The sequence below is a fragment of the Acanthaster planci genome, linkage group LG15 (assembly GCF_054643075.1).
Source record: "Acanthaster planci isolate LZ-2023a linkage group LG15, COTS_SCS, whole genome shotgun sequence".
Classification (NCBI taxonomy): domain Eukaryota; kingdom Metazoa; phylum Echinodermata; class Asteroidea; order Valvatida; family Acanthasteridae; genus Acanthaster; species Acanthaster planci.
Window position 1 is genome coordinate 10,123,141 of NC_141791.1, and position 26,072 is coordinate 10,149,212.

The window sequence follows — 26,072 nt, forward strand, 5'->3', positions numbered from 1 at the left end:
ACATAGTACATGCTAAAAAATGGCCAGGATTTGTAAAAATCATGAATTTTAGCTTTCTCGTAGGCCTACTGACCATAGTAGACTCAGCTTGCATGCAGGTAACTAGGCCAACTGTCACCAACGCACCCCGTAGCCTCGCCGCGGCCCGATGTTGTGTGTACTCGGCATGGAGATCAATGGTACTCGTGGTTGAGAACCACGTTATGAGTAACATGCTTCATGTGAAACGTTTTCAAAAAACGAGTTGATTCGGTTAGACTTCAGTTTCGCTGGTTCTGGTCAGAACATGTAGTTTCGATGTGCGTGTACGAAGCTCGGAATCTCGTACGCCGAATAGTTGCGCGCGCACACTGTACCAACTGCACTGGAGAACGGCAACTCCAAACAGTCCACAACAATCGGACTATATTTTCCCGTGTATGTCTTTGGTGGTGAGGTGTTGAATTTCTTAACCCTCCAGCTGTGGAGATAAGGACGCATAGGAGTTACAGACGTGAAATTGGCTCCTCCGAAAAGGTAGAAGTGTTGAAAATTTTAGTTATAAAATTTTTCTTCCGATTTTGCACCCTTTATATTCTGGACTCCCTCCGTAACGACTACTACTAGTACGGTCAGGGAGTCCACCTGGGCTAGATCGAGACCCGGCCGTACCCGTAAACAGAGCCCAACGAATCCAATACACGACGGAGGAGTATTCGTCGGGCCCTGTTTACGGGTCTAGATCGTGTATCGAGAGTAACTTCAGCAAGGAGATTAAAATGATTGAGGGAGCTCTAGAACTGATGTGAATTTTGTTACTTATTCCTCATATGTTCAGTGTCGAACAAGTACATGAACCGGTACATGCAACTCGTTTGATATTCGGCCATGAATAAGTAACAGTTTGACATTATGCATTTGATTTGGTGAGCGGTCAGGATGTACACCCCTAACAAAGCCCCTGTTAACAATCTGGTTACAACAGAAACGGGGGAATGCAAAAGGAGCGAAAAGCAAGCTGCGCCACAATGCACATCCAGTCACATTTAGCCTACACACGTACATTTTGGGGGGTGGGGTCAAGTCAAACAAGCTCTCAAATGTTGTTGACATTCTTACAACATCATTATTTGAGGGAAAAACACTCAGTTTTATCTACTTCTGCTTTTATTGGAACTTAAAAATCTTTCATCTCCAAAAATTTCATCCCAGTATCTTGGTCATACCCAGAGCTAAGATTTTACTAGTTGGGGGGGGGGCACAAGGGCCACCAGCTTTCAGTGGTGTGTTTCTGGGGGGCAAGCGTTAGCTTTCTTCAATAGTATCTATTCATCCATTTACATGTATGTCGTTTGGGGGGGCACGGGTGGTCCGTCCTGAGGGCACTGCAAATTTTTTCTGGGGGGCCGGGCCTGGGACACAACCCCCCATGGCTATACTCCCCTGTGTCATAAGCAGCCCCAACCTTGGCATCCCTAACCAATACATAGTGTGTACATCAGAGTTGTGTGTGCGTACATCATGGTGACATGATGTCTATATACAATGTATGTTTGAATGCATGTGCATAGTGGTGCAGTTTGTTGTTTGTTACATTTGCACTCCATTTTTCTATTGGAACCAGAATGCTAGCAAGGGCTTTGTTTGGGGAGTGCATCCTGCATTAGCCCCTCTACTGTGGCACGGACTCTCACTCCCGATCCATCCTGATCGAGAGAGAGATCGTGCCACTCTAGTGCGGCTAATCCTGCATATGAGCGCACGTTGAATGAATGTCAAACTATTACTTATTCAACATTGAATATCAAATGGTTACTTGCTCAACGCTAAATGTCAAACATCAAATGAAGAATAAGTAACTAACCTCACATCGGTGGGATCTAGTACCAGAACCAACCAACCTTTATTTCGGGGGAGGGGGAAACTCATCAGGGGGTCAATAATTTTGACTCTTCTTTCGAAGCTTTTTCTGGCCAGTTTGAGCAATGAGACTTTAGGGGCTTTTTACATGCTTTCTGACAATGTTTGAAGAAACAGAAATGGAACAGATTAAAATGTTTGCCTTCACTTGGGCCTACTAAGTTAAAACAGGCTAGTAGGGCGGCTTATTTTCGGGGGCTCCTTGTTGGATCCCTTGTCTCCCTGGATCAGCCCTTGATTAGGAGGCACTAGAATGTACAAGAGTAATTGGATTGGAATACGATATACAGTACCTATTTTACAGTAGCACATGTAGGCTACATGTAGGCCACAGGGGGCATGTGGCCAAGTGGTTAGGGTTTGTGGATTCCAATCATAGGGTTGGAGGCTGCTGGCAGCATGTTGTGGCCCTTGGCAAGCCTCTTCACCCCTGCTTGCCTCTCTCCGCCTAGGAGTATAAATCGGTACCAGCATTAGCTGGGGAAGCAACCTGTGATGGACTGGCATCCCATCCTGGGGGGAATGGAAATATTCTCAGTCGTTTCATGCCAAGGAAGCCGGAGCTAAACACCAGCCTGATGAGCCAAATTGGCTCGGACCAGACTTGCTTTTTTTTTTTACATGTAAGCTATTACCATCAAATCAAATACACGTAATGCTACATGTGTAAAAAAGAAATTGTTGAGTACTAGTCAGTGCTACTGCTTTGTTTAGAGTAACTATTAGTACTGGTATTTGTTCTTATGACATAATGGAAATGCCGAGGGCTGCAGTTACTCAAGCTATAGGCCAAGGATAGGAGGCACTTCAAGAGGCTCTATCAACAGGGTGTACATGAACTAGTTCTTGAGTAGGCTTACTTCCAGTTCTGGCAGTCGTTTTAGGGGTAGTCTGCACTAAAGGCCTATGCGAAGGATAGCAACATGTATCTAAACTCTTGGGATCATCATTCTGCTTCTGTAAGCTTAGAGGGATAGACTGGTGAACCTCCAGAGGGTAGATAATAATAATTATAATAATTTGGAATTTATAGTGCGCCCTTTCCACCGAAGTGATCAAAGGCGCATTACAAAAAAACTGATGTAAAACCAAGGAGGAGTATGCAATAAAAATAAAAAGAAATGAAACAAAAGAAGACAGTCTTTGAGAGAAAGTCAGGTCACCATGCCAGTGCCCAAACTGCAGTATGGGGTTATACATGTATACGTCTGTCCTGTCAGCAGGGTAACTAATCACATAGGCCTAAACCCTGTCGACATCAGTAATGTCTCGATCTTTTCCGGAGACAGATGCCTCTAACCCAAACCCTACCTATGTAATTTTTCACTGTAACTACCTGACACGGTGACCTTAAAAATATTTAGGAAAAAAAGGGAAGATCAGAACACAGTTATACATACAGTATTTGCAAATGCTGATCTAAAAAGGAAAGTTTTCAGCTTGCATTGTTAAGTCTCTGTTCTTGTTGAATGTGTAGTGGTAAAGCGTTCACAACTTAGATGGTAGTGGTGTGAATGTGGACCAGATGCAGTGAATCAGACAGCTCTGGTTCACTTCTCTGATAAACTTTGGTACTCGGCCTATACAACTGGCACATATTAGAATTCCTGTGATTGAGTGGCATCATTTCATCACAATCTCCACTCCTTTTCTCTTGACAGCTTGTGAAATATGTTTTTTGTTTTATGTTTTCACTATAGAATGGGGTGTTGTCCAACACATTCATTAGCTGTTCAAAGCACAAGAAAGTTGTAGTTTACTTTGAGGGCTGATGAGGAGAGGGATTTATAAAATTAAAAGTTCAAGGCATGTTCAACGTATTGTGTATGCTGATTTTTTTTCTTCAGGTGTAATCAACCATGTCCCTTGTAATCAGGAGTGTGGTTGTCATACTGTCACTGTACTGTATGATCGATCAGTGTCACTTCCATAGCGCTACAAGACGTACTTCCACCAACATGACCAATGGCTGTCCTTGCAACCAGAAATACAAGGACATATCTTTGCTGCCAAATGTCTTTGAGTCTGCAGAGTAAGTTAGTGAGATTTTCTGAAGTATTTTGATCGTGTTGTAACTCACACCGTACTAAAACAAAACGATGCAAACATTTCTCACGATTTAGCCGAGAAACTCTCCAAAATGTGTTTGAGGAAAAGAACGAGAATAAGATATTAAGTATTTTACCAGCCAATTTTGGTCGTTATTCAATGTGGAAGGAGACTTCTCTTCAGAAGATTAGAACCGTTGAATACAAAGCCTAAGAATGATATCCAGTTCTGTTGAAATGGTTCAGTTTTCAGTAGTCTTGTGACGTGACTGTGGAGAGAATGTGTACAAACAGAGACAAGATTTCTGTTTTGAGGGTCGATCATTGATAGATGCAGTTGTACAAGAGTGTCTTGATAGGTTTCTGATGTGCTATGGTAGTCTGTCTTCTATCATTACATTGTTTTCACTGTTTTTCTGAGTTTAGACTAGATTTTGTCCAAATTCTTCTTTTGCAATAAGATGCAACACGTGTATACATGTACATGTAGTTAGTAGAGCATTGTTTCTGTCATCAGGGAGCGGGGCGGGGGCCCAGTTGAATAGTGTTCCATGTTTGCAGAGTTGGACATCAGACAGGTGTTTTTACTTTAGGTTTTATGCTCATTTGCGAGACCTTAATTGGTATATTATTTCTTTTCAAAAATTGATGGCAGAATAAAGCTGATTATGCTAATTACTGCATTTTGTCCAACCACTTTTTATGCCAAAATTCATGCACATGCCTTTGGATTCTGTGGTGGCAACCAAGTAATCTGATATTGCTGTGCCCGTGCATTGATTCAAAACTATTCACCTGTGTTTTTGAGGACCAATCCTACATGTGCATGTGTAGCCTTTATCGTGGCAGAAACATCACACCATGTACATGTACATACCGCTCCTTGACAATTTTGCAATTTCTGCAAAATAGATATACCGGCAAAATATAGGATGGAGGAGTACCCCCTACATGTCCAGACCCAATACACAGTTAAAACTGTTGTTACCTAACACATCCCCCTAGATGTCTTAAAAGAAAAACAATGACCAACACAGGGGAGGGGAGGGTTTCTCTCCATCCCATATCTTGCTTCAAATGTATATAAATAGGGCTTCCGTAATGTACAGTGCTTTTGTATTAGGATTAGTCTTAAGTAGATCAGCACTGCTTACCTGTTGTTCAACAGGAAAATAAAAGAGTGCTTGTACTCAACCGCATCAAATTGTCAAAAATCCTGTACTGTTTAGATTATAAAGTGACTGAAATATCTACAAAGGAACAATTTCACATCTTTTATTTTCAGACTTCCGACTGAGGCTTGTTGTCTTCCAGCCGTTGGCAATGGTTACCTGGCAACAGTTGTCTACAGTGACACCATCTATGTGAATGGACTTTACAATGGACGTGGCGGTGCAAGTCATCGAGCAAGGATTCCATCCACAGCAGCCATTAAAATCTCTCTACCAGCAAAAGTGAACATTTCAAAGGAGTCATACTCATTGGAACTTGAAAATGGTTAGAAAAGTGTCACTTGTTCTTGAGAAATTTGTATTAGTGAACTACAAAGGTATAGTTTTTGTACATGCACCAGAAGATGTACGGTATTTGTTTAAAGCACTCATGAAACTACATGTACATAGAAAGAAGTTGCTGAAGTGGTATTTTTAAAAATGTGCATTGCAAATGTACATGTAAATGTACATAATCACTGATACATGTATCTTCATTTTAGTCTTTGCTGATGTGAAGCAGTAACCCCGTTTATGACAAGTTTTTGGTATCATAGAACTGATTAATCAGTTCATAAGTTGTGTTTTTACACTCTTGGTACTGCTGAACATCTCAGTTCCATTGGTTACACGTTCCTTTTACACTTTCCATTCTGTTCTGTCAAGAAGTAGAGACCATATGAATATAGAGAAACGGTATTTCTTTTGGCACAAGTTCACATTGTAATGCTCTGTACATTTGGACTTTTCCAGGAACTTTTCATCGTAAGGTTAGAACTGATGTAGCTTTCATAGAGCAGAGGATTTATGCGCACCAGAATGTCTCTTACATTCTGGTTAATGAGATTGTTGTCACCAGGACAGGACAACCTACAGACCCTATAACCCTCAGATTGATGAACAATACTGGGATAGATAGCAAAGACATCAACTTCAAGATGTCAGCTCCCGATGATGGCACTGGGTTAGTAATATAGATCAATCCAATGTGTATATACATTAATAAAAGTAATGTACATTTGCTCAGTGGCATGTCGTGCACAAAACGTGTCTTTACCTTTGGCTTTATGAGGTCTATAAACAGATTGGATTGCTCTGTTTGTTTATTGTGGATATAACTCTTTTTGACTCACCCTCCGTGCAAGTTGATTTTCAGCGAGTTTCACTGGGGTATCACATAATCCATGAAAACTGGGAGCTGGTTTTGGCCAATTTGCCAGGAGTAGGGATTTCAAAAGCAAGTAACCAAACGGTATGAAAGAAAGTTTGTCCCACTCCTTGATCTTTTTTTCACTTCATCTGTTATGGTTGAAGTTTACTCCCAATGTCATGAACTCTGTAGTTGTGATCCTAAAATGATTGTTGATTTTATTACTTCTAAAAACAGACTGATGTGTGGCAACACTGTAGAATCAGAAACCAGCACAAGTTCCACCATACCAATTGCTGTCAACTGGACTATCATTCCAGACACCATCACGTTACCGTCAGATCAAAACACAAAAACTTGGACGTTCATCACGGCCATTGGACCTAACAGTACTGTAGCCTCACTTTTCCAAGCGTATGGTTCAAGTTTGGCATCAGCTGGAATGTTGTACAGCAATCACTACATGGAATGGCAGAATAAATGGAATAGTGGCTTAATGGAAGTTGATAATGTGACACTTTCAAAGGCAATTTATGGCAGCATGTACTACATACTAAGTTCACTTCCCTCCATCAACTATGATGACCAACAGTTCCCCTTCCATTTCTATGGCTTAAGCCCTGGTGGCTTGGCTCACGGCCGCTTTGACACTGACTATGAGGGACATGTGTTCTGGGATCAGGAGACCTGGATGTATCCCACAATGCTTATGTTTCATCCCAAGTTGGGTAGGACCATGTTGGAATCACGAACGTATCATCTGGATGCAGCTAAGGACTTAGCCAAATCGAGAGGCTACCAAGGAGCTGAGTATCCATGGGAGATGGCTTACACAGGTTAGTAGGATCAACCGAGCAGCCCCAAAATACACCACGAACCTACAGATTTTGTACACTGCAAAGGATATTATTACAGTCTTTAAAGCTAAGTCAGTTTTAATAATAAAACATTTGAATATGTTAAGCATTCTTTTCGATTGAATATTTAAATATTTGATACAAATTCCCACAAACCAGATGTAAAATTTACATTTTACTCAAATTAACAGAAAAGCTTGACGGAATGGCTGCAGTTGTTTGCCTTATTGTTGGGCATATATGACCTGTCACCACAAAATGAACCGAAACTCAGAATCTTTGAAAATTGAAATATTATTTTTATATTTAAGCAAGAGCTTTCCAATGGTACACTTGGGGTAAAAATAAGGATGACAATGTGACATTATGCTGACAGCTCTGAGTCTCTGTCTCCAACATTGTTTCAACATTTCTGACCAGGTATGAATAATGCTGTCATCAAAATTGGTCAAAAATGACCTTTTTAGATATCTGATCCTGTGAAAAATTTGGAATTAATCAGAGGGGGTACTCTTTCCAAATATTACAGAGCCCACAAATTGACTTTCCCTTCAATTTTTGACTTTGAACCATCATAGGAAAAGCAGACTTTGACTTTATACTCATTTTGCCTCGACAGGTCACATGTATGCATTCAGCTGCCTTTTTATTGGAACACATTGAATTTTTTTCAAAATTCAATTTTGTAACCCAACTGAATTTTTACCTCTTTATCACACTGATTTTCACTGCATGGTTAATTTTAAAAAACGTGAATATTTTATAATTGAGTGAATACCTGAATATTTGAATAATCAGCACAGCTCTAGCTTGTCCTACCCTGCAATCATATTTGCTGGACATTGGACTGGATTATCCAATAGGCACAGCACACGTTTCCTAGGGCCTACAAAAAAGTTTGAAAGCCACAAAAATAATGTAGGTGTGCTAGAAAATGCAAACATCGTTCATACATACACGTACATGCATAAGAAAAGTTCCAGCTAGTTCATAGCATTCTTTTGCTCAGCACCATTAACACGTAATGTGAAGCTCCATCCAGTGCTGAATAGCGCTGTTCTAACTTACTGCCCTGACCATATGTAGCTGAGGCACAGCACTCGAGGACTCAAAAACAGCAAATATGGAGTGACATAAAAATTTGTAGAAGCAAAGACATTGTTTCATAGAGAAATGTAATTAGAAATTAAGATTACCTGCAGATCAAAGATTGAAGTCCAGTATTCACTGTATGTGGTACTTCTTACAAGAGGAACAAATTATTTCAAACAATATTACCTCACTCAGCATATTAATTCATGAAATTCATTCTTAGACAGTTTTAGCAGTTTCGAGTGGTCTGTGTTCAGTTGCAAAATCTGCTCTCACAGATTTGCTCTTTGGAATTGTCTTCTCTTTTACAGGAGCAGAAGTGTGCCCAGCTGAAATCTACAGTTTGCAGGAGATCCACATCAATGGTGACATATCCTTTGCTGTCCAGCAGTATCTTCATGTTACAAGAGATGCTGACTTTTTAAAGAATCGGCGGGGCTATGAGATTATATCAGAGCTGGCCAAATACTGGGCCAGCCGTGTGGAGTACAACAGCATGTCAGGGAATTATGAAATCCTAGGTATGTCCAGTAGTAGTACATGTACATGTATGTATATGTGAGTTGGTATCTACAGTAGATTCCCGTTATAGCGCCCTCAAGGGGACCTAACAGAATTGAGCGTTATAACTGCACAGCGCTGTACCTGAGTATGGACGTGCAAATGCACATGTGCACATACTTCTATGTACATGTAAAGATACATGTATATACATGTACAGTATGTCATATATGTGAATTTCTTTTACATGTACATGTATTTGTAGATGTGTGCACCGTAATTTTTGGAATATATGCCTTGTATCTGTTTATCTCCACGTTTTCGTGACATTATAAAAAAACAACACCAAATTTCTTCAAAAACTGCATACTGTATCGCGGCACACACATTGATCCACACCCACCATGACATCCTGACTGCTACTGCGTACCCATTCATGGACAGTCCAATCGCTGACTTTTCCCAATAACCATGTGACCACAGAAAGTGATACGTCATTACAAAGCCCAAGCGATCCGACGTGTCACTAAACACTATCGGCGAAATGACCAGATTTGCTACACAAAGATACACTACAGTTTAAGCGGCTGATTTTATCTATCGGTAGAAAGAAACCTTTAAGTAACAAAATACTACATGTAGTATTTCACTGTTGATTTTTTTGTGTGCCAAACTACACCACGAGAATAAATAAAAAGTGGGAAAATAATCACTACAATATTGCCACAGAAAAGCCACGCCGCCGCGGCTCACCATGGTGAACACGTGCTGGCGATCGTGCTGCATGGACGTGTGTGTGTCTCCACTCTTTTCAATCAGGATAGCCGGCCAGTCGCGGCGACCTTTTGATGTGGTTTCATTCGCTTTATTTTTTAAAGAATCTGATTTTCCAAGGTAAAGAGAGCTGTAACCGGAATCATTTCACATGCTGTATATGGTTCTTGGGGCCGAAAATCGTGAACGTTATATCCCGACAAGCATTGTAAACGGGAGCACTCTAACCACATAAAAATGTGCACGGTGAATGGGTGTGCAGTTGGGGATACGAAAATAGAGGGTAACATTGGTAAGAACATTATATCAGGGAGCGCTATAATGGGAATCTACTGTATAAACTTCATTATAAATTTAAGAAAATACATTCAGCTTATTCTGCATGATCCAACTACCTTTAATTGTTAGTTATTGTGACTGATGAGTGGAAAACAATAGATCTTGTACTTATTAGGCCAGCAAGAGGCGATAACAATAGATCTTGTGCTTATCAGGCTGGCAAGAAGCCATTATTTTTCCAAAAAGGTTCATTGTTACCTCTTGATGTAATCTCATCCAGCAATTACACCTGACAGTCCTCATGATTTAGTTTCCTCTGCAGGAGAAAACAAGATTAATTGTTTTACTGCACGAATTGTAGGGGAGTCAGGTTGGCAAGGTAGTTCTTTCCTTGCCTTCCACCTCTGTGGTCCCGGGTTCGATTCCCAACGCGGTCCACATGTGGATTGGGTTTTCAGTCCCTACCTGATTCTGTGGGTTTTACCCAGAATATTCCTCTGGGGTTTTCCTCCCACCTCTAAAACGGTAACTGCTTCTTACTGTCTCCCCTTTACTGATGTTGGTGAATATGGGTCGTTTGGCGGCTGCCCGAGGCGCCTTTGTAGGCCATCGGCTGTGTATGCCATCGGCTCAACCATGTTTAAATGTATTCATTGTTCCACGCTTAATGTCTTCATTGTACAGCGCATTTGAACATACATGCATTTGAACATGCACTGTATCTATGTGAAATTTGCGCTTTATAAATGTATTAACTATTGTTATTATGAGGCATAAATAACAAAACAGTCAGATGATTTGCAAGGAGGATTTCTTTCTAAAATCATTTCAAGCAGCTTGAGAGAAAGGAAGTACTAAAGAATATTAAAGTGTTTTAATTGGATCATACTTCTTCCAATTTGCAAAGTTTAAACTATTCAAGCTTGAAATTTAAAATCACAAGCTCCAATTTATCCAATCTTGAGCATTTATTCACAGGATACTCAACATGAATGTAAGTGCTGTAAAACATGAGGCCTTGTCCAAATGTTGAAGTCTGATTTGTGTTTTTTGTCATCCACCAAGGTGCAGATGTGCTTAATTGCAGGTGTCAAACCCCCAGATGAGTACCACTCCAATGTCAATAACTCTGTCTACACTAATGCTGTGGCTCAGATTAGTCTTCGCTTGCCAGCATATGCAGGGAAGTTCATCAATGTCACCGCTCCCTCATCCTGGGCAAAAATAGCTGATAAGCTGTTGATTGTGTATGATATTCTCCACACTTATCACCCAGAGTATGAAGGTTATAACAGAGGTAAGCAGATCAGTAATGGAGGTCTTTAGATCAGGTGTTTGTTTCAAGACCATGTCCACACCTACATGCAGATTTCTCTCTTGGTCTCATTCTTGTACCTGTGTGGTCCTAAAGCCTCAGACGTTTCGTCTGGATCTTGGGCCTCAAAGTGTTTGTCTCTAGATCTGTCCTCGGTGTCTTGAAGTCTCAGTCTGAGACTCAGCAAGAGTAACATGAGATCACTTGCAAAAATTGACTCTTTGGGCCTCAGTTTGCTCTGAATAATGACGCTGGGTACTTGTTTTGTTTTTGTTGTACCTGTTGCTGCCTTATTTAAATGAATCCCTCAGTATTGGATATACTGTATAAGCAGTTTATCAGTAGACTGGTTTCCGGCCACTGGTGGATGTATACAGTTCAGAGTGATGATGGAGGCACTGGGAACAAGTCTGTATAAAGACCCAGGAGCCCCTCTTCATGAACTCAGCAATGTGGTATATTATTTCCTATTTGAGTACTGCTTCCATTCAGTTTCATTAACTTTAACAATCCACCATGTCCACCTGCTCTTGCGTAGGGCCACTTGTCTATATGTTTGTCTTGTTAATGGGTTTGTTGGTGAGGCAGGTAGGGTTTGGTCTGTCTGATGTCAGTCTGTTATATATTGGGCAGTTGTATTCCGCTTATGAAATCATATGTTCTTTACTCATATGGGTTTTATTGATTGACAAATATTGGAGGAAACAAATGTATCAAATTTTAGGAGCTAACTTTAGAAAGTCAGAAGTCATTTGACTGAAGTTTGAGCAAAGTTCAGAAAGTTTTGACTTTGAAGAAAAATCTAAAGAAACAGAATCTTTGAAGTAGCAATATTCTTTTTAAACCAAAACCCTCATTTTTAGGAAGAGGAAGCTTATTGTAGAAGATATATGGTTGGCTGTTGGATTTTCTTTTAAATCAGGAACCAAAGTTAAGCAAGCTGATGCAATTCTGCTGGGCTTTCCACTCAACATTAAAATGGATATTGATCCACGCATTGTTGATCTACGGACCTATGCACCTGTAACTGACCCTGATGGACCTGCTATGTCATGGTCCATGTTCTCCATTGGATATGGGGAAATACGTGAATCTGACAAACAAGATGAGATGTTCCAACGCAATTTTAAGAACATTCAACAACCGTTTAGGGTAAGTTTCTGTACATCTATGCTTTGGGCTGTAGCTGATAAAAGCCTCCAGTATCAAAGCTCAGCACTTTTGTCACCCTGGGTTGATTTCACCAAAGGCATATATTGTGACTTATGACCTGTGATTTAACTATGGCAATAATGGGTTCTCTTGAAGCCAGTAATAGTAGTTACATGTACACATGTACAGTTTGCCACCTCTATTCAAGTGGGAATATATAAATGCTGAGACACCATTTTGTAATTTTTATCCAAGTAAGTGTAGCGCATGCGTAAGCTCTATCCAGCTTGACCTCCTGGGTAACTTGAAATCCTCAGACATGAAATGCTTTACAGATCCAAGGATTTTTAGGGAAGAAAATTTGTAGTCTTTGAGATCGATGTGAAATTGATATCAAAATGCAGTGGAACGTCGCTATACCGAACACCGCTATACCGAATATTTGGCTGTACCGAACATCGTCCTTGGCTCCCAATATTTTGTGCACAAAACCTACTGAACATTATGCAGTTGCAAATCAACCGAGATTCGCCACAGCATGCATCAGAGATCGATCCTGAGCGGTAGCTTCATGACTTTTAGGATAAACTAAATATCAATTTTGTAACTCAAGAACAAAAAACTAAGAACTAAAAAACAAAAATAATTAACAGATACATTTCCAGAAACCTCAAACATGAATGCAACGGCAAAAATCACGAAAACAGCTATTCATTGTATCACAAGACGGTGCACTTCAGTTAGACAAGAGAGGGCGCTATTCAACATAGCAACGAAACGTTTGCCAGTTAATTTCACTATACCGAACAACCACTGTACCAAACATTTAGCGTGGATCCCGTCGTGTTTGTTATAGCAGCGTTCCACTGGAGCCCTAAAAGTCCCAAATCCTCCAATTTCAATATGATTTCACGTACACCCAAGGGGTAGGGTTAAGGGGTATGTATTATTGTGACCTCCTTGGATTAAAGGTACAATATGCCATTTGTTGAATCTCAAAAACAGGACTACCGAATTACTTGTCTTTTTAAACATCTTTAAATTATCTTTAAACGTTAAGTAAATAACAATGTCAGACAATCTGTGAAATCTTTCCGCTTGAAATGCTGCCATTTTTTAGAAAAGAGAATCCTTGGGCATTAAGTAACTCCATTGTAAGACAAAGTCAGATTCAAATCCAATGTAAACTGACCAAGTAAACTTGAACCCCTTCATCAACCTGTCTCCACCTCTCAGATTACCTTGGTTACTTGTGTTATATATCACTGGTTCTCCTCCACTTCAAAGGTATGAGCAAGTCAACACGGTATGCTGCATTCTCCTTTATCCAAATGATTGTCCTTTCTTTGCTTTCATAGATATGGACTGAGACAGCATCTGGGAGTGGGGCAATCAACTTCATTACTGGTATGGGAGGCTTTCTTCAGTCAGTTCTCTTTGGTTATGGAGGATTCCGCATCCATCCAGATTATCTCCTGTTCAATTTTGTTCTTCCTCAAGGCACATCCAAGTTTACCGTAAGTAGATTTAGAAAATCTTTGGTGTTGTTCATATTCATTTTCATAGGTAGAGATAGTCTTTGAATCTCAGTTTGATAGCAGGTCCATTGAAAAAGTTATAAGGTGTGATAGTGCAATAGTCCAAGTCCAACGAAAGAAAGAAATGGGACAGCACTTTCTCAGTTCTTGGACTTGTGATAATGAGTAGGAAATTGAGCATTTCCACATATATATATGGTGATGGTTAGAAATATTCCAATGTGTTTTTGAATATTCAGTTTTTTATTTCCTGCATATGCAAATTGGATCCAGATGTATTCCATACTAAGTCACAGTGTTTGGTCAACATAATCTAGGCACATACAGAATGGGCTTAATTCCTACAATGTTACTTTGTACCTCAGTTGCAGGACTTGGAAAAGAACTGGACTACAACACTCTTGTATGAAAAGCTTTCTGAGACAATATCATTATCATTTTGAAAGGTTTGGTATATCAACCACCAAATATATATCACTTTGTGACTGTCTTCTGGAACCAAAAAGAACCTAGTTAAACATGAACCTTGCATCTTGGATTCAAAATTCTAATTTGCTTATCACCCAGTATGTTGTTTGTCAAGTGAGAGAAATGACACAAAACACCGTAAGGGGGCCAATCCTCAGGTTTTCATTATTGCTGTGACTTGAGGACTCCACAATCTGTTCCTCATGTGAATTTGTGTGGAGGCTGTAAGGAGTCACCTCACATCTGGTTTGGGACAAGTTGAGGACGAATTACAGATGGGTTTAGTAGCTGAATGTTGAAGGCTTGATCTTGAACAACTTTTCCTGCAATCTTTCCCCCAAATGAAGTTAACGGTATTTGTTTACACATTGTCCCCCTTGCAGTTTTGGCCAGGCAGGCAGCTCAAGGACACCTTATATAATCATGTTGATGAATCAGGTGTACTTGTCTTGCATTTCAACCATGTGTACATAAAACTTTCCAACAAAGCAAATTTGGAAACCTTGCAATTTCCAGAATTTTATAAAATGGATAGTCGAGGAGGTATTAGGAGGGGCAAGAGGCAGCACGGCTTGTACATTGAACACACAGAGAAAAAGCCACAGTGTGTTGAGTGATCCAAGGTCAGTCTTTGGAAACCACAAATTACTTAAACACTGACCACCTGTTAAAAGCCCTCTGGTATGTAAACAGTCCTTTGAAGTCAGTGACCAACTAATAAATCTTTCTCCCCAACTTGTCCTGAATAACACCGTGTTCCCGCCTTATGTCAAATTGCAGGATCAGATCCCCCAATTGGTGGATCAGATCCAGCAATTGTGTGTAGTGGGAACGCTAACCGTTATAAGGATCAGATCCAGCAATTGTGTGTAGTGGGAACACTAACCGTTATAAGGATCAGATCCACCTTTCTTGATCCTCCTCTGGAGCAAGATACAGATCCCCCAATTGGTGGATTAGATCTGGCAATTGTGTGTAGTAGGAACGCTAACCGTTATAAGGTGGATCAGGATCAGATCCACCTTTCTTGATCCTCCTCTCCCAATTGGTGGATCAGATCCTGCAATTGGCGGATCACGATCAGATGGGAACGCAAAAGGAGGATCTGATCCAGCAATTTGACCTGTCAACATCCGTCCGTGCACGAGTGGGGCGAAACTTTTGCGGTCTGATGAACAAAGAAATATGGTTTTTGGCGTGTAGCTCATGTGAAATTTTTAATGTGCACAGCATGCAAAATAAACAACTGCTGAACTACGGGCTATTAAAATGTGTCACCACTCATGCGTGATGCATGCATGCCGCGATGTGTGCCTTGCCCTTTCACAATTTTCATTGCGCATTCGTCCGTTTCTTAACCTTTTTCAATTGTGTAATTTCACTAGCTTTCCATCAAAAACTAATTCTGTGTTAGGGTATAGCCCGCAGCGTGTGACAGAGTATCAAAAAGGGAAGCAAAGTTTGACGAGATAATGTACTAGGCTGAACATTCGGTCTAATTTAAGGACGTCAAGTCAGTAGAACTCTGCACTCAAAACACCGCAAGGGTCACACGCATGGCATGCCGCTTCAGCATGCAACACTGCCACAAAGCGTGCACTCAGCAAGCTAGCACATATGCAATACCTAACTCAGTGACCTCGCGGGCTCAACATTTCTGTCCAAAAAAGGTTGATCAAGTGTGAGTGGGAACGCAATTTGCGGTTTTGTTGCGGTAAGATAATGATCACACCAAAATGCTGGATCAAGATCCACCTTTTCCCAATTCAAGTGGGAATGCGCTGTAAATGCACAGCTTCTTCCAGAGGACTTTCGGATTAAGGGAATCCCTCTAGCCGCAATTAGCCAGCAACTTGTCCTGGATGAGATTTGTGATGACTCTTAACTGCATTACCAGAGAGTGATTTCTGTTTGAAACAGAGCCAACGCAATGACAAAACTGACATGTACTGCATTTTGCATTTTAAAGTTCTGTTTCATCTGCCAGTGTAATTCCATATTATTTCACAAAAGGCAGTGTGAAATTACATGCCCCTAATTTTGTCAAGCAACATTATTCTGTCACTATAGGTCGTGGTGTTGGATCCTTTTCAAAGTTAAATGAACTTTTTTTTCCATTGAAAAAAGCCTTAGGGCTCTCAAACTTAAAATCTGTTTGTCATGTTTTCAATTGAAAGGTGAGAGGGCTGGACTATCTTGGCTCTGAGATTGACTTCATTGCCACAGAGAAGACAGTTTTAGTAACACTAACAGCTCAGCAGCATGGTGCACCAAATCTACGAATGGAAACTGCAGAAGGAGTCATCAATGACCTTGTCAAAGGTGAATCTCTGAAATGGAAAATGGACACAACTCATGCTAAATGTAGGGTGGTGGGGATTCCCTGTGCCCAACCTAAGTTCGAAAGGGTCTAGTCTTAAGCCATTTCCCATTGGACTTTTTGGTTATTTTACTGTGACTTTCCTGTAGAATTACAAAATTAAATCCAATGGGAACACAAACTAACGTCCCTGTCAACTTACCGCAGATGCAATGTAAAACTAACAGGCCGAAAGATTTACATGCAGCCATGGTAAGTTAGCAGTGGCATAAAAAAGTCCAATGCGAACAGTTCCCATACAATGTAGATTGACTGCAACCATTCTAAACATACAAACCATACTACTGCCAACACAGAGATCGATAGCAGGCATGCAAAAATGGTTGTATGGTTCCCAGTCTCCAGCTTCGTGTGTACAGTACTGCAGCATGCCACTCACACACAGTGAAGCACGCCCACATAAAGCTATACACACATTGTGTATGGAGTTTTTTCTGTATGGGTTCGTCGTCTTTGTGGCAGATTTGGCCGAATTCGTCTGATTTTGTCTTTTGTAAGATTTTGCCGATTTTGTCATGATTTGTACAGCGCAGGCTATGTAATCAGCTGTTCTTATTAGTCCTATCACAGCGAATAAACATTCCATTACTGTTTAACAAGTCCATGTGGGAATGCGCTTGTTCATAAATGTAATTTTTCCCCCATTTGTGTCTAACAGGAAAGACTGTGATGATACATCGACTAAGTTGGGTGACCATCAGGCCTCTATGATGGTTCAATCAGCATGGCATTGCAGCAGCACCATAGACGTGTTAAACTGCATGGCATTGCAGCAGCACCATAGACGTGTTAAACTGCATGGCATTGCAGCAGCACCATAGACGTGTTAAACTGCAGTGGCATAGATTGCAATTTATGTTAACACAACAGTTTTAGACAAGAAAGATTACATTTTGCCAAAACGTATCTCTGCCTTTTGAAGTTAACTCTTCCACACTGTAAAAAATAAAGCGGAAAAATATTTACCCTAAGAAGGTTGATTTATCAGCTATCTATACTGTCAGCTTTTATTGCCCAACGGGGATAATCTCCCCCCAAATTTACTCACAATTGTGTAACCAAAGGCCAATTTTGGATGAATTGGTATTTCCCAACTTCTTTACCCAGCTTTTTTTTACAGTGCAAGCTGTTCATTCTTTTTACTTGCCTAACTGTTTTGAGGCTTCAAATTATGTGCTGGACGGGTAAATTTGCACCTGTAAAACCTGACAGCTCTTGTTCATTTTGTACCTTGCAATGTTGTAAACACTTGGACCTGTATTGGATTTTTGATATGTGCAGTTGGTATTGATGTGTATAATTTGCCCTTACCCGAGTATTGTATTTTTTTAAAAAAGGAATAATCATGATTGTTATTGAAATGAGCTATAAAATTATACTCTTGATTTCTTCTCGAAAACATTTCTATTTGATTTGCTCTCAGCACTATTAATTTCTCTGTATAAATCAATTTGAAGAAGAACCTTTAATATTATGTGAACACGAATAAAGAACTTTTATTTTGCAAAACTTTGTCTTGTCACAGTTGATAATTAAAGTTGTAATTGACAGTGTGCTTTCTTGGATTGACCCTTGGTAACAGGATGGTATTACTAAAGCAGATCTCCAAGATATTTGTTCACGGGTACACGATGCAAATATTACTTGGGAGTTTTTTTGTTTGTTTTGTTCCTTAGCCCTTAGAGAGTTTCCTGACAAAGAAGAGCACTGTTACTGGGATGATATCGAAGGAAGGCTCTTCACTCTGTTTAAACTTGAAACCCTGAATGTTTTTATTGAAAATATTTGTGAGAAACCTTTGCGGAATAGCGTACTCTTGTGTACGGAAATGAATCATGGATGAAAACGAACATTAGGACATGCCAAGGCCAGTTATTACACTCATACACGTTACAACGATCTACATGATATATGAATTTTCTCTGAGATACATTTGGCACTGTTGGCAGGCACACTGGCGAGATTCATCTAGATTCGCAAAAAAACCCTGTTGCGCATGACACAACAATATCCCTACTTATTCTGTCAAAGAAAATAACCAAGTGCTATGTTTCGTTGATTAGTTACTTTCAGTTTAACATTTTAACAACCTGATAAACAAATCCGAATGGGCATAGTTACCTCTTTTCAGGCCAGGTGTGGCAGAGCTCAATTTTCTTTCAACAAAGTAAGACTACGGACTCCCCCACCATCACAAAAAGAGAGAAATGTGAAAACTTTAATTATTCTCTGAACATACAATTCCCCCCGAAATAATTTCTTAAAAGTTTCAATTATAAAAACAAGATCCTAAGAAGGTAAGGCTTAAATGCAGGCTATTAATCTCGGACCAAAATCAAGTAAATCACAGTTAGTTCACAAATAGTTGCAAAGCTGCCCCAAAACCATTTTGAACAAGAAACGAAAGATAAAAGTCGAGAGTGCTGCCCAAAATGAAAATACATGTAATTTCTCTTGGAAAAAAATCCTAAAAATGGCACTTTAAGTTAACCATGACCATGCACATGGCATCTAAAAAGGCAGTCCGAGTCCACCCCACTCCGCGCACGGTGGTACATGCGACGCTTTCGCATGCCTGCAAACAGCACTGTTCATCAGCCATCGCATGTGTATGGTGTTCCATATGTGCCTTCCGGTCGGATTTTTCAACTAGCGTCGCACATATGGAACACCGTACATGTGCATAACCTTCGGAAAATCAAGATGCACTTCTTGAGTACATCTAGCACCTGCGCGTCGGCAGTACCGTTTGTACCTGTCACGATAAAATGGGGGGGGGGGGGTAGAGTAAAAGCTGACCAAACCGACTAAAGACAGGCGGCTTCAAACTGGCCTCAACTGATTCTTCGAGTCCAGAGCCTACCAAGGCCAAGACCGAGTCGTTACCTAGCGAGGCTAAGGCTTTCATAAATCGGCTTCGACTCGCTCCAACAAAAAATAAGACCCTATACTTCATGATTTTAACAATATTTTAGGGGTCTTTCAAACGGTAAACGTAGGCCCCTCACGAATGCCCTTGGGGGGGGCTTGACCTCCACCCCCTGGATCCACGCCTTGGGTAAGGAAGTTGCTCATCATTCCCAATAATTATTCTGAACATGTAAATTATTCTTTAGGTTTGAAAAAAAAATCTGCCAAAGGTTTACCTTGCCTTGAACGTGTATGTGCTGCAGGATTTTGTGCACCGCAGGTCTTTTATCAGCCACTGTTTGTTTTATATAGTTTTGTGAAGTAATAAAAACCAAATTTTCCAGTTTTAATCGCTTGAATTGGTGCTCAAACACCCGAATTAGTGTAAATTCTGAGTCGGTGAATTTGTATACACCGGAGATATTGACCAACATTGCGAAGTTATAAAATAGAGCGAAGATATTGACCGGCATTGTTTTTATTATCCGGCAGAAGGATGGACTGGCCACCAGCAGTGTTATAGATGAGCATATAGGCCTAATATTATTGTCACTTTCCCCGCCACAAAGTTTATCAAAGTGAAACAATGAAATACTCAATGAAATTCGAATCGCCTCATGCTACGTTAATCTTTGTAAATTGTTCTGCTTTTTGAGTTAGCAGAAAAGTAGAAAAGTCGAAATTGCATGTTACCAGAACATAAACTCTGCTTTTCTACCATTCTGATAGCAGAAAAGCAGATGGACACTTTTCGTCCTCCATACCCATTGCTCTCCGTCAATCACCGAGGAAATTGCAACTCGAGGCTTTTTTTCCGGGGGCAAACAAGCCCTGAAATGTATAGATGGTGCAATTAGTTTTTGTTCCTTTGGCACTCCATTGTTTGTTGGGACGTGCATCCCGTTAAGCGCTTGCCGAATGTCAATTTCTTGCTTTTAATCAAACGACTGAGTTACTTGTTCAACATTGAATGTCGAACGTCAAATGAGAAATAAGTTACTAACTTCACACCGCCCTTTTAATCTGCGGACACAATTTTTTTGTTCGCTTTCGCGCTACGTAGGCCTACATGTGTAGAAATGAACCGGCCTTGAAAAGGGAACATTTTCAATATTCCAGATTTTATGCTGTTAGAGATTTTCGTAATAGTGAGCCAAGGATGTCATTTTGGGAAGGAGAGGAGTGTCCAAGCTTTGTGTTAAATACCAGTTCATTCTGGAGGTAGGAGGCTGTCCAGCATTTTGCACACGCGTCCAGGCAACGTGCTTTTTCAGTCAAACAAGTCTGGGAAGATGATTAATGCTATTCTTGTGTGGAGACCAGTATTTTCGCCTCGTACACGCGTGATGTCCCCCTTTTGAAATGATGGACTTCCGTCGCTCGCAGACAATTCAATAAGTTGCCATAGACAACTGTGATAAATACCCCACGTAAAAAATCAGGAAAATATAAGTTTCACCTGTTCAAGATACATATCAAATTAAAGCTTATTTCTTCATCTTTCAATTCCCTTGCAATTTTTTTAGTGGCATAATCAATTCTCTCAAGAGATGACCACCCCTCAAAACATTCATGAGGCCCATCGCCATTTTGAAAATTAATGCTTACACTCCATTGCAAAATGGAGCCATTTGGAAAACCCAGTAGAGTAGAGAAGTGAATACGTCGGGCGCACAATTATGCGGGTGAAAGGCATTAAGACGAGAACCAGCGTGCGAACCAACACGCTCACGTACTTCATTCGTTTGCACTGCACTGTCTTTTCTGGCTCACAATGACGTCACACTTCGGTACTCCATTGGTCCGGTATACTTTCAGAAATACTTATAGATATCATCCTTCCAGTTTACAATCCATCCCGTCCACACTGCCATGAATGATCTAATAGAAGAGATTCCGACGATGCCAATCGTATGGAATTCCATATCTGCCGTCGTGCGTCGCCCGTCGTGCGTCGCCCGTCGTTTTTTTGTCACGATTTAGCAGTGGTATTTTAAACTTTGACCCTTGATCGTTTCACATGTACATGTCCTTGTTCGATCATCCACCATGCCTAACTCTCATTTTAGCAATAGAACTAGAAGATGTACATGTATTTGTTTTTGCAGTTGCACCAAACTCCAATTGAAAGAAGAAATAATATCCTGACATCAGTTAAGTAACGTGTATATGAAATAATACCATTTTGGTTACATAAATAAATTAACAAAATAGACTTTTGTTAGGGTAGATTGTTTTTCTCGATAACTTAGTTACTCTAGACGTAACTTTAAATTTACGCGTTAACAGCCTGACTTTAGGTCTATAGCCTATCTAACATTTCTGTCTGCACGATATCCCACAGAACGGAATGCGAAAAATAGATTATTTACAATACTTGATTCCTTAATAGTTTTCATAAGAGACGAACTGATTCAAAATTATTTTGAGGGCGGGTATACTTATGATGAAATCTGCTGTATACTCCAAATTAGACATGACTTTAGTTGCAGGTTAGCTCACAGAAGTCTTTTAAACAGTAACGTTACTTGTTAGCCCCATAAATAATGCTGATGTGCTGGACAACTTGTTCTCATTGGTCTGTCCTCCATGGCATACACACCCACAACGTCATATTTTCTTGAAACTTAAACCAAGTAGTAATTGCCCCCTAACAATACATTTAATAAACAGTTTGTTATCCACAGCACGTCTAGTATTTCTGGATTTCAAGGTGAAATTGAGAGGGCAAGTGGAATATCTGTATCGGTTGGCAGGTTTCTTCCTGGAATTTGATGAAAACAAGTCGGCACATTTTTACAGTATGCAAATTAGAATAACACTGTGGATAAGTTGGCCGGATTTTTTTTGCTGAAAATGTTTTTCCCCAAAAAAAATCCACTTGGTTGAATTCTCAGAGAGGCGATATTTTCTTGTCAAGGGGCAGGGGTAGTCTAGCATTATTGGAATTAATTATGGGACTAGTATATGCTTTGCAGGTGGGATTTGTACTTGCCTTATTCGGAAAAGATCCTAGAAGTGAATGGAATCATCACATTGTCATTTGTTAAACCCCAGCTTTTGCAGGTCCTATGCAACCCATTTGATGGGCGACGCACGACGCACGACGGGCGACGCACGACGGAAAATGTTTGGAACTGGTAAATGGCAGAATTGGGACACAACAAAAAGCAAAATGCCGCGACGGGTGACGGGCGACGGCAGATATGGAATTCCATACAATCGTAATCCGCTCCGTGCAGGAAGTTTATTGGTCTCATTTATTGCCTGCAACCTGAAAGGAAAACTCATCCAGTGCCAGGTCAATAGTTTTTATTCACTGGGTTCCCCGTCCGGGCCCAGCGTATTGTATTGTGTTCTGAAAAACATTTTGCGTCCGGGCAAAGGGGTAGTCTAGGCATTCATTCAATTTGCACAATGAATACTTTTGTTAGATTTCACAAAAGACAAAATAAATGCAACATTTTGGGGTGAATGTGGGATCTACGTTTTACAGCACAAAGTAGTAATTCTGAAAAAATGGCAAAACAGCGTACTCGCGTGCATAGGCCTACCTTGATAAAGCATTTTCTAAGAATTGAAAAACTACCACCTTCTTTTTACTTCAAATGACAACAGGTATTTAGACCTTGTTTGCATTGTGATAATACGGTAATAAATAAATAAAGGTGATTAAACACTGATATCAGTTTCGCACCACGTCTGCGATCAAGCAGACTGGTCTCTGTTAGGAGGACGTCTGGAAGATGCCTGGGCCACAGACATAAATAAGGGTGCACCCTCGTATTTAGGCCAGAAATATGTCCGCCGAGCTCATTAATAATCGATATTAGAGGGTCCTGAGAGCCATGGAACTGAGAAATTGAAGAAATATGAGACTGGACCTCTGGGCCGGACTCAGGGCTTCCAATTCTGAGCAATTTGGATGCAATCGGGTTTCAAAGTGGCACTATTTGAGCCATTTTGCCGAGGGAGGGTTTTTCAAAATGGCTACTTTTCTGGACAGGGACGTTTTCTGCATCTTAGGGGTGGTCTGCTTCTGCTGAAAATTTCTCAAAAATTCATTGGTCAACCCCCCGAAAATTGAAAGGAAAATGAAAGAGGACATGTGGAACATCATTTTTCTGTGCAGCTTGAACACCTGTGAGAGTTGTGAGTATTTTAAAAATATTATTGATGTATGGGGATTTATCACTGCTGTCTATGGGAATTTATTTGTAGTGTTGCACCCATAACCGCTTGGGAGATTTGCGCCCTCTGTTGTTTACTGCAACAGCGGTTGTAATAGCCGATGCCCAATCAAAACACGCAGCATGGTCATGTGATTCGCGGGCCGTTTAATTGCTTTGACGGCCGGGTACGGGTGCATTTCGACAGATACTGCACGGTCTTCTAACGTTATATCCCAAATTTTTCACCGGAGTAATTTATTGCTTATTGCAATGGGTAAGTAACGAGTGCAGAAGTGAACATACACCATGGAAGCTAGCAAAGATTGTTGTGTAGGTAATAACGTGCAAAATCCGTTGGCCAGGCCACGACTGTCGTGTAGGACGTACAATATTAGCCCAGGTCGGACGACGTCCACATTACATAGCGACTCACAATAACTGTAGACGTCGTCCAACCTGAGCTAGACGTACAAACATTTACATGTACGTTAGATCGGTGATTAGAAAAACTTAGTGACAAAGTTGCACCAGTACTCTCATGCAAGAGTCAAACGGCCTAGGCCTACTAGTAGGAATTCTTCATTTTGGACTAAGGCTATTTTTGTTGATTTTTTGCTCTCAAATAACGTGTTCTGGGTGTGAATCAAGGTTGATACAACTGTCTGACAGTCCATGGAGGTAGAATCTACCTCCATGGACAGTCGGAGTGTGACATCTGGGAGCCTTTCGCGGTGACATAATGTTCATGACATTAATTTGCATCAACAAGTCAACAGTGTTTCACTGTTTGCACCTCACCTGCTCACTGTGACCTTAAGTTGCAAAAGCTCCCGGATGAATGCATAAATTGTGTCTGTCCATAAGCCTTATTCAAGTTATTGCAAATACTGCATGGGTGATTTTGCACAATAGTAGAAAGGCATTGTGGGAAAGAAAAAGGAGCAAATCACGCGTACATGGCATGCAGTATTTGTGATAAGGCTTATTATTCACCGGCAAGTTCGATCAAGGACCATTTCAACCAACTTAGCCCAGGTAGGAGGATGTAATTTCCATCCTCATTGACATGAGCGGCACACTAATTTTCTGGGTGCAGTTTTCAAAAAGGGGCAAATTATTAATTGTTTTCCATATAGGCCTAAATCTAATTACTAAATTAGCTTAAGTCCGAAGTTAAAAAAGTTAAGTTCAAAATTTTCTAGTGCAAATTAGAAATTTGAGTAGAATCTTTGCCATCCAACACTCATCACACATGCAGACAGTACTGTGTCAGTGCAGTCACGTCAACTTGCACCAATGTGTTGTGCTCAGTAGTGTGCAAGATTTTTTTTAAAAGTTTGTTTAATACAGTATATTATTACAAACAATTCAAGCACATTTTTGTCACTTTTGGGGTCAGTTTTAATATTGTTTGTTTTGTTATTGACTACAAACTTGTAATTGATTACCCCATTTAAATTAAAACAGCACAAATATTTGGAGGACTTGTTAAAGTATGTTATACTGTCACTGGTTCCCGTACTGCGTACACTTCAGATATTGCATGTGTAGGAGAACCATGTACTGTACTAGCGAAGCATGACTTTTGTGGCATCGATGTCAACAACGGCATTTGTTGTGATTGCTTTCAATGAAAATCAAATACAATAAAAATCAATACAACACAATTAATACAAAATGCCAAAAGCAAAGGAAAGAAACAGTACCAACGACAGTGATATAAACATGTACCAAGATATCTGGAGGAATGGTCGTGTATGGGACCATTGTGATTAGGGGTTAGCTACATGTACATGTATGCTCATTGCAGTGTTTGTTAATTCTGTGGACTTTATGATTAGCCATGCAGGGCCTGTGCAAAGCATGTCAGCTCAAAGAAACATGTGCCAAGTCTTTGCGTGATGAGCCTAAATTAACAGCATTCAATGAATTTTTGCAGAAATTAGATGTGAAAAATGCAGAGGTGTATGCAACAGAATTGTTAGTGGAACATACAATCTATCCAAGTAGTATCAAAGTACATGTAGTGATGTGCTACCGGTATTTCATCATTTTATGGAAATTGACACAGTTTGTTTGGTAGGGTTACTGCCGGTCCTTTTTGTGAGGATCCCTATTTGACCTGATCCATGAACTGTTGAAGGGCCTACAGGTGCTCATTCCTCACCACGGCTTTTGGTTGTAGTTTGTCAATATTATACATGTTCATGTACTTGAAAAGTGTCTGTACTTTGAGGTTGAAATAAATAATGAATGATGAAAAAATGCCTCATGCATTTTTGAAATTTTTAGGACGCAAATCTACCACTTCTATTCTCACGGCCCA

At 40.3% G+C, this 26,072-nt stretch overlaps 2 protein-coding genes across 2 annotated transcripts in view; both read left to right on the forward strand.

Moving 5' to 3' along the window:
- Positions 1-333: 333 nt before the first annotated feature.
- LOC147796682 (protein-glucosylgalactosylhydroxylysine glucosidase-like) lies at positions 334-18,173 on the forward strand. Its single transcript, XM_022242510.2, has 11 exons — positions 334-516; positions 3,747-3,931; positions 5,233-5,444; positions 5,912-6,122; positions 6,546-7,144; positions 8,569-8,778; positions 10,899-11,108; positions 12,049-12,278; positions 13,637-13,795; positions 16,462-16,606; positions 17,323-18,173. The coding sequence occupies exons 2-11, from the start codon at positions 3,759-3,761 to the stop codon at positions 17,373-17,375; spliced, it is 2,202 nt and encodes a 733-aa protein (XP_022098202.2). The 5' UTR covers positions 334-516; positions 3,747-3,758; the 3' UTR covers positions 17,376-18,173.
- A 5,736-nt stretch (positions 18,174-23,909) lies between these two features.
- The window catches only part of LOC110983316 (dual specificity protein kinase TTK-like), a 98,038-nt gene continuing 95,875 nt past the window's right edge, over positions 23,910-26,072 (forward strand). Inside the window, exon 1 of the mRNA XM_087146384.1 lies at positions 23,910-24,020. Coding sequence (XP_087002510.1) covers positions 24,017-24,020 — 4 coding nt within the window. The 5' untranslated portion in view covers positions 23,910-24,016. The remainder of the gene's footprint in view (positions 24,021-26,072) is intronic.

Bases quoted from the DNA above. Each gene is read 5' to 3' on its own strand.
- LOC147796682 (XM_022242510.2), top strand. From the start codon at position 3,759: ATGTCCCTTGTAATCAGGAGTGTGGTTGTCATACTGTCACTGTACTGT. The intron at 5,445-5,911 runs GTTAGAAAAGTG...GGACTTTTCCAG, and splicing joins CTCATTGGAACTTGAAAATG to GAACTTTTCATCGTAAGGTT. The intron at 16,607-17,322 runs GTGAATCTCTGA...TGTGTCTAACAG, and splicing joins CATCAATGACCTTGTCAAAG to GAAAGACTGTGATGATACAT.